Raw genomic sequence first — 20,434 nt, forward strand, 5'->3', positions numbered from 1 at the left:
GTTTCTTCTTATTTGCAGATGGTGAGGATGAGAAACCAGCCTTGCCTCCTCGTCCATTCAATACTTCCATCACTTCTTCTTCAGAAGCAAGAAATACCTTAACACAACAGCTACAGGAACGTCTACAGGAGGGAACTTTGAAAAGGTAGCATTGTTCTATAAGATTTTAAATACCCAGTCATTGATTGGGACAGGGAGGGAGTAAACGGAGAAAAGGGGCTGGAATTCCTAAAACGTGTGCTGGACTCCATCCTTAAGCGGTATGTTCATATGCCTACAAGGAGCGAAGCGTTGCTATATCCAGTTATGAGTAACAAAATAGGTCATGAGTTAAATGTGGGTGAGTATCACAAAAGTAATGGCCGTAGTATGATGAAGTTTACGGTCCAAATAGCAATGGAAGAAAGTCGTACAAAACAAGGGCACCAGATTGAAATAGGGCAGATTTAAGTAAGGTGAGGAGTAAGGTAGCTGGGGTGAGGTGGAAAAAGAAATTGGCACAGAGTACTGTTGAGCAACAATGAGGTATTTTGAAAAAAGGAGATGGCAAAGGTGCAAAATAAATATGTACTACTAAAAATGGACAGGTTAGAACCAAACTAAAATTGAGGAAGAGGACATATATGACCAATAGGTACGATAAAAATAATACAGGAAGGAGATTAAGGGAGGGATAAGGAAAGCAAAGACAGAGCACGAGGAGAGAACCCCCAAAATATTTCAGAGAACATTAAAGTATTCTACAAATATATTATAATTAAGAAGAGAATTATTAAATGTGAGCTGGAACCCCTGAAAGGAGAGAATAGGGAGTTAGGGATCAGTGGAAATTGGTGGGGGTACTTGACAAGGAATTTGCGTTGATCTTTACAAAACAGAAGGGTATTGGGGAGGAGGTAAATCGCAAATTAGTTAGAAGTGAGATGCGGGATATAATAATAAATAAAAAGAAAATATTAGAGAAGTTAGTTAGGCTAGAGGAGGAAAGGTGCTGGGACCTGATAAGATACATCCAAGAATCCTGAGGGAAATTGGGGAAGAAATAGCAGAAACCCTAGAAATTATATTTTGGAGTTCTATTGAGAGTGGATGTCTGCCGAAGGACTGGAGAGGGATCAATGTCATACCTATTTTCAAAACCAACTAATTACAGACCAGTTCGTTTAACATCTGTAGTAGGGAAAATTTTGGAATCTTTAACTCAAAATAAAATTACTAAATATGTAGATGAAGAGAGAGTAATTAGAAGCTTCCAACACGGATTTTAGAAAGGAAGATTTTGTTTGGCAAACCTGATAGAGTTCTTTGAGGAGGTGACAGACATGGTTGATGGGAGAAATGCAGTGGACGTGGTGTACATAGACTTTCAGAAAGCCTTTGTCAAGGTACTACACGGAAGACTATTGAGGAAAATTAAGCAATATGGAATTAGAAAGGAAGCAATAAATGGGTGATAGTGAATCAGCAGCCCATTTTACATCTCTCCCAGTTTATTTTCCATTTTGATAGTGGAGTGAAGGTGAGGTGATGCACAAAAGGCCAGAGTCAGAGGACTGAAGGGGCAGGAGGGGATACAAGGCTAGAGGAAGTTGCAGAGATAGCGTGCGGAGAGATCGTGGATAGATTTGAAGACGAGGTTGATGCCTTAGAAATTCAAAGTGTGGGGGACGTGTAGATCAGCAAGCAGGACTTAGTACTTGACAGTCTTGTAAAGTTGACACTTATGCAGGGTGGCGGATGAGAGATCAGCGAAGCGCATACTAGAGAAATCAAATCTAGAAGTGGCAAGGATTCCAGCAGCAGAGGGGGCAGAGGCGGGCACTGTTGTGGAGGTGGAGGTGGTGGTAAGATGTCTTGGTGATGGATGAGATGTGGGATTCGAAGCTCAGCCCTGGGTTCAGCAGGATTTACATGGTTTTACATAGTCCAGTTCAAGGGGGACTGAGCTAATAGCAAGGGAAGGAGAGGAGTTTATGGTATGAGAAGGAAACAATGGCTTTGATCCTTCTGATGTGTGTGGGTGCCTTGGCTACCTCAAATTGGTAAATGAAAAATCTAAACAAACCAAAAAAAACTTGCATTGATGCATTTATGTCATCAACGTGTCTCGAACCGATTCGCACACTGAATAGCTTTTGGAGTGCAGTGTATCTGAACTTCTACTGATTACCACTGCTTGAATAACTGATGTATTTTTGATTATGACAATATTGACAGGAATTATTAACCAATCTGAGCTCTAGAGGACATGTGAACCTTTTTTTGCATTCTGGATACTGTGTGGTAAAATAATCTCCTTCTTTACAACCGATCCAGTGATTATGCTGCTTTGGTGAATGACTACTTGAAGATGAGTCTTCAGAAGGATCTTGATGCTATTAGCTTGGGGACCACAACTCTGCTACATCTTAACAAGGCCATTGTGAGGTTATGCAAAGACCTAGACAGGTACGGTTCAGCAGTAAGCCTCTGGGTACTTATATCCTTTAAACTAATGGAGTAATAAGCACCAAAACAGGATCCTATTGGATTAATGAGACAGGTTCAAATATAAAAAAAGCTTTTAAAATGTTCAAATGTCCTATAAATAAATTTAAAGAGCAGCAAATGCTGTAATCTGGAAATAAAGACAGAAAATTCTGGAAATAGACAGCCGGTCCAAAGAGAAAAGATAGATTGTGGTTTGGGTACAGACCCTTGATCAGAATTCAGCTCTTTCAAAGTGTCTCTACATGAAACGTTAGCCAGCCTTTTATTTTCTTTTAGATGATGATGCACCCGCTGTGTATTTCCATCATTTTCTGTCCTTCATTTTGAGTTTTAATAGACACGTGCTCAGCATGTCCAATCATTGTGGAGCAGCAGTCAGAAAAACAAATTCACAAATTTCTACCCCGCCGAATCCAGCCACTCACCCAATGCCCACACATGCACGTTTTCAAATCGGAGTCACTGGATAAATATCGGGAACAGTAACCCTTGCTAATTGTTTTACTCTCCCTAGCTCAGGGGTGTTGAGGCCATTTCTATCCTTGCCGAAGATCAGCAAACTCAGCAGAGTGATTTCTGATCCGAATACCTCGGTACCAAGTTTTCCAGCACATCCATTTAGTCTTCAGTTATTACTTCACATTTTTAAATTTGCCGGAGAGACATGATGGATGTTGGAACAACAACATTACATCACTGTAGTGTATGTAACGTTCCACCTTTAAGAGAACTATTTTAAGGGTTGCACTACTTTATCTTGGCTACTGTATACTGTAATACCGGTGGTGACCACACCGGTATATAAGTGCTGTGTAAGGATTTATTGGGCAGATTCGCCCTGACCTTCGAATAGTAAAGTCCTGTTAAAGTTGCTCTTGTAGTCTGTGCATTAATTCACCAGATAACCCACAGACTTTACAGTGGCGACGAGTTCGATCTTACCCTGCGGCAGCGATACATCCGAAGCAGTTAACGAGCGTCGAGAGGAGGCACCCGCCCTCGTCATTCTGCTGAGAGAAGACTCGAGTCTGCAGAGCAAGGAAGAAGGAAGAATTCAGACACGAAGCCTTCCATCAGCAACAGGCAGTGATCGTCCCTTCTGCCACGGTGGTGAGTGAGCCGATCAGCCACGAGAAGCAAGTCGGCCACGTTGACTGTGAGTAGGGGGAAAATAAAAAAAGAACGGAGGAAGGGCGGTGAACTCGACCACGGTCGGGGGGGAAAGGAGCCGGACAGAAGTCGGGCCCAGAGGCGCTGAGACTGGGGCAGCGTGGGGCACGGAAGCCGCGGTGCAAGCGGGAACGCAGCCGGTGTGAGAGACCGGGCTACAAGCGGGCTGGGAGATGCAACAGCGTCGTGAGACAGCTCGACCGCGACCGGCGAAAGGCCGGGCAGCTACCGAGGCCGCGAGGCGCTGCGACCGGGATCGTAAGGCGCGGGAAGAAATAAAAATAAGAAACCGCGGAGAACTCAGCCGCAGCCGGGGGAGGAAAGGACCGGACTGCGAGAGGGCTGGGAGGCGCGATTGGAAGCCGCTGAGGGAGAGACAGAGCCCGAGCGAGCGGGAGAGACAGAGCCGAGCGAGGGAGACCGAGGAGATTCAGCCAGCGGCTGGAACTGTTCGCCGTCAACGGGTTGTCCCCAGCGCCGTTGCCCTGCCGAGAAAAGGGAACAAAGAACGCACTGAAGCCGGCGCGCAGGCTGCGAACCCCGAAAGCCAGCGGTCGTCGCCCGAGGGAAAAGCTTACCCCTCCCGCCAGTAGGCGGAGAAGAAGACAGGAGCGGGAAACCGCCATTTTGAAAGTGGGCGGGGAAGAAGACAAGCGCGGGAAACCGCCATTTTTGGAAAAAAAAAGTTAAAGAAAAATTTCGTTGTTGTTTCTCAGGAAGATTGTGAAGATGCCTAAGCGTAGCAACATCAACGAATTCGATTCTGATGTGGAAGATTGGACCACGTATGTAGAACGCATCGAGATATATTGTAAGGTCAATAAGATGGCAAATTATGATAAAGCTCTAACCTTACTAAACTCAATGGGTGCGAAGACATACGGGTTATTGAAGCATCTTCTATCACCAGCTAAACCGGCGGATCAGTCTTTCGCTAATATTGTTGCTGTCCTGAAGGATCATGTGAACCCCACACCGCTGATGTTAGTGGAACGAGCTAAATTTTATGGGAGAACGCAACTAAAGGAGGAAAGCAACGCGGAGTACCTGGTTGAACTGCGTAGGCTAGCAAAATACTGTCAGTTTGGGGTAAATCTGACAGAGGCACTGAGAGACAAGTTCGTGTGCGGGATGTCGAAGGAAGGAACATAAAAGCGACTGCTCGAAGAGAACGATCTTACACTTGATAAGGCTGTCCTTATTGCAGCATCGCACGAAGCCGCAGCGAGAGGCACGGCGGAAATGCAGCTGAAGACAGCGGTACTCAGTGTGGATCAAATGACTTCGGGTACAACGAAATGTTACCGTTGTGGGAAGTCAACACACGACCAGAACCAATGCTGGTTTAAAAACCAGCAATGTAGAAAATGTGGCAAACTTGGTCACATAGCTAAAGTATGCCGGTCAGGAAAGAAGACCAGCAACAATAAGTCACCGCAGAAGAAGTACAGAAAGGTACATAAGGTGACTGTGAAGAGTCCAGATGAACTGAATTCGGATTCAGACCCCAACAGCAAGGAACTGGGTAGTCTGAGGATTCACAATGTGAGTAAAGAAGCTGACCAACAAACTATCTGGGTCACACTGCAGATTGCAAAAGTCCAAGTGAAGATGGAAGTGGACACCGGATCGGCGTTGACGGTCATGAATAAACAAGATTACAAAAAGTTATTCAAACATATTCCCCTACGGGATACGGAGATAGTATTGCAGACATACACGGGGCATAAAGTATACCCCATTGGAAAGATAAAAGTCAAGGTGAGACACAAGGGCAAAGATCACCAAGGAATGGACTTATATGTACTACCCGAGGGAGGTCCACCACTTCTGGGACGGGAGTGGATCAGGAAAATAAAGATAGACTGGCACTCACTAAACACAATGACGGTAGATTTTGGAAAGAAAGATGTCAAACCTGAACGGTTGTCCAGAATATTGGACGAGGCTAAAGAGGTATTCCAGCAGGGACTGGGAACACTGAGAGGAATTAAGGCAAAAATCAAGATTGCAGAACATGCAAGCCCAAAATTTTTCAAAGCCAGATCGGTACCTTACGCGATACGACCTGCTGTGGAGGCAGAACTGGAAGAGCTTGAACGTGCAGGGGTACTGTCGAAGGTGGACTGGAGTGAGTGGGCCACGCCCATTGTTCCCGTCATGAAGTCTTCATCAAGTAACAAGCCAGGGGGACCGGGGAAGGTCCGCATCTGCGGAGACTTCAAGATCACAGTTAATCCGGTGCTTCACACGGTACAATACCCGCTTCCGCGGATTGAGGATATCTTTGCTTCATTGTCTGGCGGGAAACACTTCACCAAGATAGCCCTGGCACAAGCATATTTACAGATGGAGGTCGAGGAAGAGTCACGCCAGTATCTCACAATCAACACGCACAGAGGCTTGTATCGATATAATAGACTGGTTTTTGGAGTAGCTTCGGCTCCAGCAATTTGGCAGAGGGCCATGGAGCAGGTCTTACAGGGTATTCCAAGCACTCAGTGTTACTTGGACGATATCCTGATTACGGGAGAAGACGAGGAGGAACACCTCACAAATTTGAAACTGGTGCTCACCAGGTTGAAGGAATATGGCCTTCGAGTTAATCGCCAGAAATGTGAGTTCTTCCAGAAACGGATCTCGTACTGCGGTCATGTCATTGACCAAGAGGGGCTGCACAAGTCACCTGACAAGATCGAAGCGGTCGTGAAGGCCCCCGCTCCGGAAAATGTATCACAGTTGAGGTCGTTTCTGGGGTTGATTAATTATTACCATAAGTTTCTGCCAAATCTATCCACGGTGCTGCATCCGCTGAATGCTCTGTTGCGGAAAGAAGTACCATGGAAGTGGAGCGAGGACTGTAAGAAGGCCTTTCGCAGAAGCAAGGCGTTGATTACCTCTGAGGAAGTGTTGGCTCACTTCAACCCAACGCTACCTCTTCGTCTAGCTTGTGATGCTTCCCCTTATGGTATTGGAGCTGTACTCTCACACAAGTTACCAAATGGCTCGGAAAGGCCAGTCGCATTTGCGTCCCGATCATTGACCTCCGCTGAGCGAAATTATGCTCAGATAGATAGGGAGGCTCTCAGCCTTGTGTGGGGAGTAAAGAAATTCAATCATTACCTGCAGGGCAAGAAGTTTACATTGCTGACAGACCACCAGCCGTTGGTGTCCATATTCAACCCTAACAAGGCCGTTTCCACTATGACAGCACAAAGGCTACAGAGGTGGTCCGTTCTACTAGGGGCACACCAATATGACATCGAATACAAAAGGTCCAAACAGCATGGAAATGCTGATGGGTTATCGCGCCTACCGTTGCCAGTGGAAGAAGAGGCGACTACAGTGGACACAGTGGAGATGTTCCACTCAACCATAATGGAATGTCTACCAGTAACAAATTCCATGATCGAAAAGGAAACAAGAAATGACCCGACTCTCTCACGAGTCTACGATTTAACGGTGGAGGGATGGCCAGTACATGGCGAACCAATGCTGCCAGCATTTTCGCACAGAAGAGAACAGCTGTCAGTGTGCCGAGGAACCTTGATGTGCGGATCTAGAGTGGTGATTCCACCCAAACTCCAGCAGAAAGTACTAAAGGAGCTTCACGAGGGGCATCTGGGTGGAGTGAAAATGAAGAACCTAGCCAGAGCGTTTGTGTGGTGGCCAGGTATTGATGGAGACATCGAAGAAATAACCAAGAGCTGTCTAGGATGCCAGAAAGTCCAAAACGCGCCACCACAAGCTCCTCTGCATCCATGGGAGTGGCCCTCATCTCCATGGCAAAGGGTACATATCGACTTTGCTGGTCCATTTATGGACTCAATGTTTTTAATCGCGGTGGATGCACACTCCAAGTGGCTGGAGGTAATAAAAATGTCCTCCACCACCACGGAAAAAACCATCACAGTATTAAGGACCATATTTGCCAGGAATGGGCTGCCGGAACAGATCTGTTCTGATAATGGACCGCAATTTGTGTCCGAAGAATTCAGGAAGTTCTTAAAAAGCAATGGGGTTAAGCACTATACGTCCGCCCCATACCATCCCGCCACCAATGGATTAGCTGAAAGGTTTGTCCAGACCTTCAAGAAGGCCATAAAGGCCATGGGTAATGAAGACATAAATCTACAACATAAGGTAGATAACTTCTTGTTGGCGTACAGGAATGCAACACATGCGGTTACAAACCAAACTCCCGCCATGATGTTTTTCAATAGAAGAATAAGATGCCGGCTGGATTTGATTAAGCCAAACGTCAGAAGGGACGTAGAGAACCGGCAATTTCAAGGCATGAATGAAAGGCCAACTAGATCCTTTCAGATAAGTCAACAAGTTTTGGCCCGGGACTACCATACCGAGAAATGGCAGCCTGGAACTATTGGAAAAAGGCTAGGACCGTTGATGTATACCGTGGACATTGGGGAAAGCATAATAAGGCGCCATGTTGACCAGATCATAGAATCATCCACAAAGGCCCAACCTACTCCACAACTCTATACGTCTAATGTTGAAGCAGAGATACCCAGAGCATCTACCTCCGATCCGGTAATACTGGAATCCGATGAACCTGAAACGGTCCTTCAAGCCGAATCGACCTTGCCAGAAGAACCTACTACACCACCGAAAACGACTACACCACCGAGGCGTTATCCGGACAGAGTCCGGAAGCCTCCAGAGAGACTGAATCTGTGAACTGTTTCACATAATAATTGTATATATGTTAAGATGTTACATTAATGGAATATGTATATATTGTTAACCTAAAAAGGGAGGATTGTAGTGTATGTAACGTTCCACCTTTAAGAGAACTATTTTAAGGGTTGCACTACTTTATCTTGGCTACTGTATACTGTAATACCGGTGGTGACCACACCGGTATATAAGTGCTATGTAAGGATTTATTGGGCAGATTCGCCCTGACCTTCGAATAGTAAAGTCCTGTTAAAGTTACTCTTGTAGTCTGTGCATTAATTCACCAGATAACCCACAGACTTTACAATCACTAATCTGGTTAAAAAGGCACTGACCCTTTAAGGGTTTCAGGGTCTGAAGTTCAGGATGAATCTTTTAGAAGAGCCATTTTATATTAGTACTAGTTCATTGTCTATTCCTTTTCCCTATCTCTTCAACAGGGAGACAGACTTGGTGATCGCTAACCTTGAGGCATTAATGCAAGTATTTGGTGGCAATACCCTTTGCAACCCATCCAAAAAGGAGGTGAGATATGAATTAAGCACAATAGCATCCTACAGACCAGAATGATCTGAGGTTCAATTATATAAACATAATTTCTCAATGTATGTGGTGTGGGGAAGGGGATGTAGCAATCTCCCCATATGTTTCAGCTTGCTAGAATTTCCTCGCTTCCTCTCCTGAAGGCTGGAACCCATGTTGATATGATTCTATTGGCATCATCCACCCTCCGTTCATTACCCAAGTGACTATTGTTCACGTGTGAGCCCAGGCGCTGAGGTTGCCCAAAATCCCTGGAGTCAGAGAGGGTGAAAAATCTGATCTACGCTGGTGGGGCCAGGAATTTGGGGTGGAACCAATTCTGTTGGGATTCTACCCTTTTAAATTCCGGTAGTGGGGCTGTGGGCAGATCTTCTGCTCGGTCCCCAACCCCACCCCCCCCCGCCCACCCCGCCGCATCTAGACAGTGTACCTGTAGGACGTCCCAGGCTTGTCCAGGATGCTCTGCCTTTTACATGCCCCTCAAGTGAGTACCACTGTGGGTCCAGTAAACAACCCGGTTTCTCTGGAGAGAAAGGTAATCAGTTCCGGAAAAGAGATTGAATACCATTTTCTGAGTGACCCATTTTGAGTGGGTCATGTTGGGCCTGAGGAAATTTGATGCAAAAGGTGTTTAAATGGGCCATGGAATTTCCTCGGAGATGCTCCCGCTCCACTGCCGTAATGTAACTGGAAGTGCGGCAGAATCTCCTTTTGCGCACATGAACAGGGTTTCTGTCGCACCTCCGGTGAAGTTACGGCAGTGCAACAGGACTAGCTCCGAGGGATTTCCCAGCCATTGCCTCCATTGTGTTTCCCTCATTTGCCCAGTTGAAACACTAGACGCAGGAGCTGTCTGTTAGGCCTCGGGAACTCAGCGTTCAAAGGTTAGCGGAGGGGTTCTTAGGACATTAAGAGTAACATAGAAACATAGAAGATAGGAGCAGGAGTAGACCATTCGGCCCCTCAATGGTTCCACCATTTAATGAGATCATGGCTGATCATCCAAATTCAGTACTCTGTCCCTGCTTTCTCCCCATATCCCTTGAGCCTTAAGAAATATATCTAACTCCTTCTTGAATATATTTAATGAATTGGCCTCAACTGCCTTTTGTGGTAGAGAATTCCACAGGTTCACCACATTCTGGGTGAAGAAATTCCTCTTCATCACAGTCCGAAATGGCTTAGCTTTATCCTTAGACTGTGACCCCTAGTTCTGGACTCCCCCGCCATCGGAAACATCCTTCCTGCATCTCGCCTGTCTAGTCCTGTTAGAATTTTATAAGTTTCAATGAGATCCCCTCTCATTCTTCTAAACTCTAGTGAATATAAGCCTAATCGACCCAATCTCTCCTCATACGCCATTCCTGCCATCCCAGGTATCAGTCTGGTGAATCTTCGCTGCACTCCCTCCATGGCAAGAACATCCTTCCTCAGATAAGGCGACCAAAACTGCACACAATACTCAAGGTGTGGTCTCACCAAGGCCCTGTACAACTGCAGCAAGACATCCTTGCTCCTGTACTCGAATCCTCTCGCTATGAAGGCCAACATAGCATTTGCCTTCTTAACCGCCTGCTGCACCTGCATGCTTACCTTCAGCGACTGGTGCACAAGGACACCCAGGCCTCGTTGCACTTCCCATTCACCCAATCTATTGCCGTTCAGATAATAATCTGCCTTCCTATTTTTGCCCCCAAAGTGGATAACCTCGCATTTATCCACATTATACTGCATCTGCTATGCATCTGCCCAATCACCCAACCTGTCCAAATCATACTGGAGTTTCTCTGCATCCTCCTCACAGCACACATGCCCACCCAGCTTTGTGTCATCTGCAAACTTGGAGATATTACATCTACTTCCCTCGTCTAGATCATTAATATATATTGTGACTAGCTGGGGCCCTAGCACCGATCCCTGCGGTACCCCATTAGTCACTGCCTGCCACTCGGAAAAAGACCCGTTTATTCCAACTCTCTGCTTCCTCTCTGCCAACCAGATCTCTATCCAAGTCAGTACCTTTCCCCCAATCCCATGTGCTTTAACTTTGCACACTAATCTCTTATGCGGGACCTTATCGAAAGCCTTCTGAAAGTCCAAATACACCACATCCACTGGTTCTCCCTTATCTATTCTACCAGTTACATCCTCAAAAAATTCCAGTAGATTAGTCAAGCATGATTTACCTTTTGTAAATCCATGTTGACTTTGTCGGATCCTGTCACTGTTTTCCAAGTGCTCTGCTATTACATCTTTTATAATGGACTCTAGCATTTTCCACATTACCAATGTCAGGCTTACCAGTCTATAAGTCCCCGTTTTCTCTCTACCACCTTTTTTAAATAGTGGTATTACATTAGCTACCCTCCAATCCATGGGAACTGTTCCAGAGGCTATAGAATTTTGGAAGATGACCAGCAATGCATCTACTATTTCTAGGGCCACTTCCTTAAGTATCCAAGGATGTAGATTATCAGGCCCTGGGGATTTATCGGCCTGCAATCCCATCAATTTCCCAAAGTATGTATTTATTTGGTCCTCCATTTCTTTGGGCTGTCATCCTACTGAACTCCACAAATAAACTCTAAAGCCTGCACATCTGCCAATGCACTTTATTATGGTTATATTTATGTTAATATACTACAAGCCAAATGTATGTTGAATGTTTAAATGTCTTAATCCAAATGTACACTCTCGGGAGCCGCAAGCCTACATTTCGTTGTACTGCACTTGTGCACGAACAATGACAATAAAAGTTGATTTGATTTGATTTGATTTGATTGTTCCCCATTATAATTTCCCCTGATTCTGACTGCAAGGGACCTATGCTTGACTTCACCAATCTTTTTCTCTTCACATATCTATAGAAGCTTTTACAGTCAGTTTTTATGTTCCCTGCAAGCTTACTCTCATACTCTATTTCCCCCCTCTTAATTAATCCCTTTGTCCTCCTTTGCTGAATCCTAAACTGTTCCCAATCAACAGGTTTGCTGCTTTTTCTGGCCAATTTATATGTCCTCTCCTTGGATCTTATGCTGTCCCTAATTTCCCTTGTTAGCTATGGTTGAGTCACCTTTTTTGTTTTATTTTTATGCCAAACAGGGATGAACAAATTCTGTAGTTCATCCATGTGATCTTTAAATGTTTGCCATTGCCTATCCACCGTCAACCCTTTAAGTAACATTCCCCAATCCATCCTAGCCAACTCGCGCCTCATACCATCGTAGTTTCCTTTATTTTAATTCAGGACCCTAGTCTCTGAGTCAACTACTTCACTCTCCATCTTAATGAAGAATTCTATCATATTATGATCGCTCCTCCCCAAGGGGCCTTGCACAACAAGATTGCTAATTAATCCTTTCTCATTACATAATACCCAGTCTACGATGGCCTGATCTCTAGTTGGTTCCTCTATATATTGGTCCAGGAAACCATCCCATATACACTCGAGGAATTCCTCCTCCACAGTATTGTTACTAATTTGGTCAGCCCAATCTATATGTAGATTAAAGTCACCCATGATAACTGCTGTGCCCTTATTGCACACATCTCTAATTTCTCATTTAATGGCATCTCCAACCTCAGCATTACTGTTTAGGGGTCTGTATACAACTCCCACTAATGTTTTCTGCACTTGGTATTTCTCAGCTCTACCCATACAGATTCCACATCATCAGAGCTAATATCCTTCCTTACTATTGTGTTAATCTCCTCTTTAACCAGCAATGCTACCCCACCTCCTTTTCCTTTTTGCCTGTCCTTCCTGAATATTGAATACCCCTGGATGTTGAATTCCCAGCCTTGGTCACCCTGGAGCCATGTCTCCGTAATCCCAATTATATCATATCCGTTTACACAGCTAATTCATCCACCTTATTACGAATGCTCCTCGCATTAAGACACAAAGCCTTCAGGCTTGTTTTTTTAACACTCTTAGACCTTTTAGAATTATTATTTACTGTGGCCATGTTTGATTTAAACCCTTGATTTCTCACTGCCACCTTTGCTTTTCACCTTCCTGTCTTTTGCTTCTATCCTTGCCTCCCTTTCCTCTGTCTCCCTGCACAGGTTCCCAACCCCCTGCCATTTTAGTTTAAACCCTCCCCAACAGCACTAGCAAACACTCCCCCTTGGACATCGGTCCCTGTCCTGCCCAGGTGCAAACCATCCAGTTTGTACTGGTCCCACCTCCCCCAGAACCGGTTCCAATATCCCAGGAATTTGAATCCCTCCCCTTTGCACCATTCTTCTAGCCACGTATTCATCTGAAATATCCTTCTATTTCTACTCTGACTATCACGTGGCACTGGTAGCAATCCTGAGATTACTACCTTTTGAGGTCCTATTTTTTAATATACCTCCTAACTCCCTATATGCAGCTTTTAGGACCTCATCCCGTATTTTACCTATATTGTTGGTACCTACATGCACCGCGACAACGACTGTTCACCCTCCCCCTCCAGAATGCCCTGCAGCCGCTCCAAGACATCCTTGACCCTTGCACCAGGAAGGCAATATACCATCCTGGAGTCTCGTTTGCGGCTGCAGAAATGCCTATCTATAGAATCCCTTACAATAGAATCCCCTATCACTATAACTCTCCCGCTCTTTTTCCTCCCATCCTGTGCAGCAGAACCACCCATGGTGCCAGGACGTTGGCTGCTGCTGCCTTCCCCCGATAAGCCGTCTCCCTCAACAATATCCAAAGTGGTATATCTGTTTGAGAGGGGGATGGCCACAGGGGACCTGTGCACTACCTGCCTGCGCCTACTACTCTGCTTGGCAGTCACCCATTCCCTTCCTGCCTGTGCAGCCTTTACCTGCGGTATGACCAACTCATTAAACGTGCTATCCATGATGTCCTCAGCATCGCGAATGCTCCAGTGTGTATCCATTCGCAGCTCCAACGTCGCAATGCTGTTTGCCATTAGCTGCAGCTGGATACACTTCCCGCACACATGGTCGTCAGGGACACAGGAAGTGTCCCTGATTTCCCACATAGTGCAGGAGGAGCATGCCACGGGGCTTACCGTTTAATTAATTTAAATTAAATTAAATCAAATCAATGCCACTAATTACACTACAATTAAACGATATACTCAAGGGCCCTTGTTTACTAGCACTCCCCGCCACACAACAGAGACCTTAGAAACTATAACCACAAAAATTAAGACCTTCTAAACTTTATAAACTATTAACATTAACTGTCAAACTATAGAGTAGTATAAATACTCACCTGGCCGTACTCACCCAATCAGCTGCTTCCTCTTGCCCGTGTCACTTTTTGAATCGTGACGTGACTGTGGAACGCCACCACTGGTCTGAGAGATGTGTAAGCCTCTGTAAAAAAGCCCGCGAAAGTGAGTTTAAATACTCACTGAATCACTGCGCTCTCCGCTCCCGACACCGGCCTCTGAAATAAATCCTGCAAAAGTGAGTTTAAATACTCACTGTACCGCCGCTCTCTCTGCTCCTGACACCGGCCTGCACATTGCCCCATCAACAAATTTTGACATTTTCAGGTAAAAAGCGAAAATTTTCCCCAGGCAGTTCTCCAGCCACCTTTTCCTACTACTTCAGCAGGCCCCCTGGGTCATGATAATGTCATGGGATGGGATGGGATGGAATGGGAGGGGGAGGTTACTGCCTTGGAAGATTTATTGATTCCAACAGTGTTAAGGGGGATGAATTAATAACAGTTGGAACCTTAGTTAAGTCAAAACCTGTGTACAGTGAGTTTCCTCACACTCGCCAACCTGTTTCTCTGATCTTATCAGCACCCCAAATTTAAATAAAATTTAAAAAAAACAAATGATCTTATTTTTAGCTGCTTAGCTTTGAGATGGGTTGCTAATTTTGAAACTACCTCTTTTAAGTTATCGTTTTTTTGTATCTGTTCTCAGGATGTGGGCAACCCTGTATTTATTGCCCATCCCTAGCTGGGCCTTCTTCTACTGATAGCTTTTACAAATGAGTGACCAACTAAGCCACTTTGGAGAGCATTAAGAGTCATCCAAATAAGGTGTGCCTGAAGTCATAGAGTCATAGAGTAATACAGCACGGATAGAGGCCCTTCCGCCCATCATGTCCGCGCCGGCCATCAAGCCCTGTCTAATCTAATCCCATATTCCAGCATTTGGCCCGTAGCCTTGTATGCTATGGCATTTCAAGTGCTCATCCAAATGCTTCTTAAATGTTGTGAGGGTTTCTGCCTCCACAACCCTTTCAGGCAGTGAGTTCCAGACTCCAACCACCCTCTGGGTGAAAAAGTTCTTTTGCAAATCCCCTCTAAACCTCCCGCCCTTTACCTTGAATCTATGCCCCCTAGTTATTGACCCCTCTACTAAGGGAAAAAGCTCCACAGCATCCATCCTATCTATGCCCCTCATAATTTTGTACACCTCAATCATGTCCCCCCTCAGCCTCCTCTGCTCCAAGGAAAACAAACCCAATCTGCCCAGTCTCTCTTCATAGCTGAAGCGCTCCAGCCCTGGTAACATCCTGGTGAACCTCCTCTGCACCCTCTCTAACGCGATCACATCCTTCCTGTAGTGTGGCGACCAGAACTGCACACAGTATTCCAGCTGTGGCCTAACCAGTGTTTTATACAGCTCCATCATAACCTCCTTGCTCTTATATTCAATGCCTCGGCTAATGAAGGCAAGTATCCCATATGCCTTTTTTACCACCTTATCCACCTGTTCCGCCGCCTTCAGGGATCTGTGTACTTGCACACCCAGATCCCTCTGCACCTCCGTCTTGCCTAGGGTCTTTCCATTCATTGTGTATTCCCTTGCCTTGTTAGTCCCCCCAAAGTGCATCACCTCGCACTTTTCCGGGTTAAATTCCATTTGCCACTGTTCCGCCCATCTGACCAACCCATCTATATCGTCCTGCAGACTGAGGCTACCCTCCTCGCTATTTACCACCCTACCAATTTTTGTATCATCCGCGAACTTACTGATCATACCCTTTACATTCATATCCAAGTCATTAATGTAGACCACAAACAGCAAGGGACCCAGCACCGATCCCTGTGGTACCCCACTGGCCACAGGCTTCCAGTCACAAAAACAACCTTCGACCATCACCCTCTGCCTTCTGCCACTAAGCCAGTTTTGTATCCAATGTGCCAAGGCACCCTGGATTCCATGGGCTCTTACCTTCTTGACCAGTCTCCTGTGCGGGACTTTATCGAAGGCCTTACTGAAATCCATGTATACCACATCCACTGCGTTACCCTCATCCACACACCTATTCACCCCCTCAAAAAATTCAATCAAATTAGTCAGACATGATCTTCCCTTGACAAAGCCATGTTGACTATCCCTGATTAATCCTTGCCTCTCCAAGTGAATACTGATTTTGTCCCTCAGGATTTTTTCCAATAATTTTCCTACCACTGATGTTAGGCTCACTGGCCTGTAGTTCCCCGGTTTTTCCCTACTACCCTTCTTGAATAATGCTACTACATTAGCGGTTCTCCAGTCCTCTGGCACATCCCCTGTGGCCAGAGAGGTCCTGAATATATGTGTTAGAGCCCCCGCAATCTCCTCCTTTGCCTCACACAGCAGCCTGGGATACATTTCATCCGGGCCTGGGGATTTATCCATTTTTAGGCCAGCTAAAACCGCCAATACCTCCTCCCTCTCGATGTTAATATGTTCGAGCATATCATAGTCCCCCGCCCTATTTCTATGTCTACATCGTCCTTCTCCATAGTGAAAACAGATGCAAAAAATTCATTTAGAACCCCTCCTACATCTTCCGGCTCCACACACAGATTGCCACTTTTGTCCCTAATGGGCCCTATTTTTTTCCTAGTTATCCTCTTACCCTTAATATACTTATAAAACATCTTCGGATTTTCCTTTATTTTGCTCGCCAGTGTTATTTCATGGCCCCTCCTTGATCTCCTAATTTCTTTTTTAAGTATCCCCCTGCACTTTTTGTACTCCTCTAGGGCTTCCTCCGTCTTTAGTCTTTTGTATCTACCAAAAGCCCTCCTTTTTTTCCTAATCCATTCTCGTATATCCCCTGACATCCACGGTTCCCTGTGGTTTTTGGAACCACTCTTGACCTTTACGGGAACATGTTGCCATTGTATGATCTCAATCTCCCTTCTGAAAGCCTCCCATTGCTCCGATGCGGATTTTCCTACAAGTAGCTGATCCCAGTCCATTTTGGCCAGATCCTGCCTTATCCTATTAAAATCGGCCTTCCCCCAATTTAGAACCTTTATTTCCGGCCCATCCCTGTCCTTTTCCATGACCACCTTAAATCTTACCATATTATGGTCACTATCACCAAAGTGCTCACCTACTAGCACTTTTTCCACTTGGCCGGCCACATTCCCTAGAATTAGGTCCAGTACCGCCCCCTCTCTTGTAGGACTTTCTACATGCTGGCTCAAAAAGCTCTCCTGGATGCACTTTAAGAATTCTACACCCTCTGAGCCTTTCACACTCTGACTATCCCAGTTAATATTGGGGAAGTTGAAATCCCCCATTATTATTACCCTATTATTTGCACATTTCTCTGAGATTTGCCTACATATCTGTTCCTCTATCTCCCCCTGACTGTTTGGAGGCCTATAGTACACTCCCAGCAAAGTGCTTGCCCCCTTTTTGTTTTTAAGCTCCACCCATATGGCCTCATTAGAGGACCCTGCTAATATATCATCCCTCCTTACTGCAGTAATTGACTCCTTAATTAATATTGCGACACCCCCTCCTCTTATACCTCCCCCTCTGTCTCGCCTGAAGATTCTGTACCCCGGACTATTGAGCTGCCAGTCTTGCCCCTCCCTCAACCATGTCTCCGTGATAGTAACAATATCATACTCCCATGTGTTTATCAACACCTTCAGTTCATCCACCTTATTTGCAAGACTCCTTGCATTAAAATAGATGCCATCCAGCCTTGCCCTTATATATTTGCCCTGTCTACCAAGCTGACTTGTTTTTTTCTCTATAATTGGCAGCACATCCCCCCCTATTTCAGCTCTCCTCTGTATCCCATCCCCCTGCCAAGTTAGTTTAAACCCCCCCCAACAGTGCTAGCAAACCTCCCCGCAAGGATATTTGTCCCGCTCTGGTTCAGGTGCAACCCGTCCGACTTGTACAAGTCCCACCTTTCCCAGAAGCAGGCCCAGTGATCCAGGAAAGTAAAACCCTCCCCCCTACACCAACTTTTTAGCCACGCATTCATCTGCTCTATCCTCCCATTCCTATACTTACTAGCACGTGGCACTGGGAGTAATCCAGAGATTACAACCTTTGAGGTCCTGCTCTTTAATCTGTTACCTAGCTCCCTAAATTCTTGATGCAGGACCTCATCCCCCTTCCTTCCTATGTCGTTGGTCCCAATGTGGACCACGACCTCTGCCTGCTCACCCTCCCCCTTAAGAATGTCCTGTAGCCGCTCAGTGACATCCCAGACCCTGGCCCCAGGGAGGCAACAAACCATCCTGGAGTCACGTTTGCGGCCACAGAAACGCCTATCTGTTCCCCTTACGATAGAATCCCCTACCACTATTGCTCTCCCACTCTTTTTCCTCCCTTTCTGAGCAGCAGAAGCGTCCCTGGTGCCAGGAAGCTGGCTGCTGCTGCCTTCCCCTGGTGAGTCATCCCCCTCAACAGTATCCAACTTGGTATACTTGTTTGAAAGGGGGATGTGCGCAGGGGTTCCCTGCACTACCTGCCTGCCTTTGTTGCTCCGCCTGATGGTCACCCCCTGTGCTGCCCTACCCTGAGGCGTGAACAACTCGCTAAACGTGCTATCCATGAGCCTCTCAGCATCGCAAGTCACATGTAGGCCAGAACATATGAGTGGGTTAAACTGTGGCAGACGGAGTTTCATGTGGCAAAGTGTGAGGCCATCCACTTTGGATCTAATAAAGACAACTCAAAATCTTTTTTCCTAATGGTGAGAGGCTAGGAGCTGTAGCATGGGAAAGGGTGTCCAGGTACACAAATCACTAAAAGCTAGTTCATAGCTACAAATGGTAATTAAAAAGGTTAATGGAAGGTTGACTTTTATATCAAGGGGGCTGGAATACAAAGGGGAGGAAGTAATGCTTCAGTTGTACAGATCCTTGGTCAGAACCCATCTGGAATACTGCGTTCAGTTTTGGGGATCGCTCCTCAGGAAGCCTTGGAAGGGGTACATCACAGATTCACCAAAATTATATTGGGGATTAAAGAGTTAAAGTATGAGGACAGGTTGTCTAAACCTGCCTTGTAGTCCCTTGAGTTTAGAAACATAGCAGATAGGAGCAGGAGTAGGCCATTCGGCCCCTCGAGCCTGTTCCGCCATTTAATGAGATCATGGCTGATCATCCAAATTCAGTACCCTGTCCCTGCTTTCTCCCCATATCCCTTGATCCCTTTAGCCTCAAGAAATATATCTAACTCCTTCTTGAATATATTTAATGAATTGGCCTCCATTGCCTTCTGTGGTAGAGAATTCCACAGGTTCACCACTCTCTGGGTGAAGAAATTCCTCCTCATCTCTGTCCTAAATGGCTTACCCCTTATCCTTAGACTGCGACTCCTGGTTCTGGACTCCCCGGCCATCGGGAACATCCTTCCTGCATCTAGTCTGTCTAGACCTGTTGAATTTTATAAGTTTCAATGAGATCCCCTCTCATTCTAGCGAATATAAGCCTAATCGACTCAATCTCTCTTCATACGTCATTCCTGCCATCTCAGGTATCAGAAGGTTGAGGGGTGATCTAATTGAGATGTTCAAAATGATAAAAGGATTTGATAGGGTAGGTACGGAAAAGCTATTTCCTGTGGTATGTGTCTCCAGGGGGCATAATCTTAAAATTACTTTATAGCCTTCTGGAATCAACATTGAGTTCAACAATTTCACATCATAACCTCTGCCCCCATTTTTTCGGACAGCAGCTGTTGATGATTCTGCTCTTCCCATTTACACCTTTTCTAGACCCATCTTTTGTTCCTTTACCTGTCCCATTACCATCTCCTTTTGCCTTGCACCGTCACCCTTTTTGTCTTTTAATCTCTCCTACCTTCCACCCTATCACAGGCCTTCCCTTTTTTTCTTTCCTTCCCCTCCCCCCTTTCCCTGCCTCTGTACCTGCTTAAAACCTGTTACATCTCTAACGTTTTTCCAGTTCTGACGAAAGGTCATCGACCTGAAAAGTTAACTCTGTTGCTCTCTCCACAGATGCTGCCTGACCTGTGGAGTGTTTCCAGCATTGTCTGTTTTTATTTCAGGTTTTCAGCATCTGCCATATTTTGCTTTTGTGTTTATCTTAAAATGACAGCTGGGCCATTCAGGAGTGTAATTAGGAAGCACTTTTCCACACAAAGGGTAGTGGAAATCTGGAATTCTCACTTCCAAATGACTGTGGATACTGGGTCAGTTGAAATTGTCAAGACTGAAATTGACAGATTTATTAGAAGAGGTTATCAGGGTTATGGATCAAAGGTGGGTGAATGGAGTTGAGGTACAGATCAGCCATGATCTCTTTGAATGGTGGAACAGGTTCGAAAGGTTGCTT

General features: G+C 45.6%; 1 protein-coding gene across 1 annotated transcript in view; it reads left to right on the plus strand.

The window, feature by feature from the left end:
- The window catches only part of LOC147125296 (phosphatidylinositol 3,4,5-trisphosphate 5-phosphatase 2A-like), a 168,968-nt gene that overhangs the window by 84,893 nt on the left and 63,641 nt on the right, over positions 1-20,434 (plus strand). The window contains exons 4-6 of the mRNA XM_086000790.1: positions 19-145; positions 2,317-2,448; positions 8,799-8,883. Of these exons, the coding sequence (XP_085856916.1) occupies positions 19-145; positions 2,317-2,448; positions 8,799-8,883 (344 nt within the window). The remainder of the gene's footprint in view (positions 1-18; positions 146-2,316; positions 2,449-8,798; positions 8,884-20,434) is intronic.

This window comes from Somniosus microcephalus, chromosome 1 (genome assembly GCF_052327205.1).
Source record: "Somniosus microcephalus isolate GS21.2 chromosome 1, FLI_Smic_1.0, whole genome shotgun sequence".
Taxonomy (NCBI): Eukaryota; Metazoa; Chordata; class Chondrichthyes; order Squaliformes; family Somniosidae; genus Somniosus; species Somniosus microcephalus.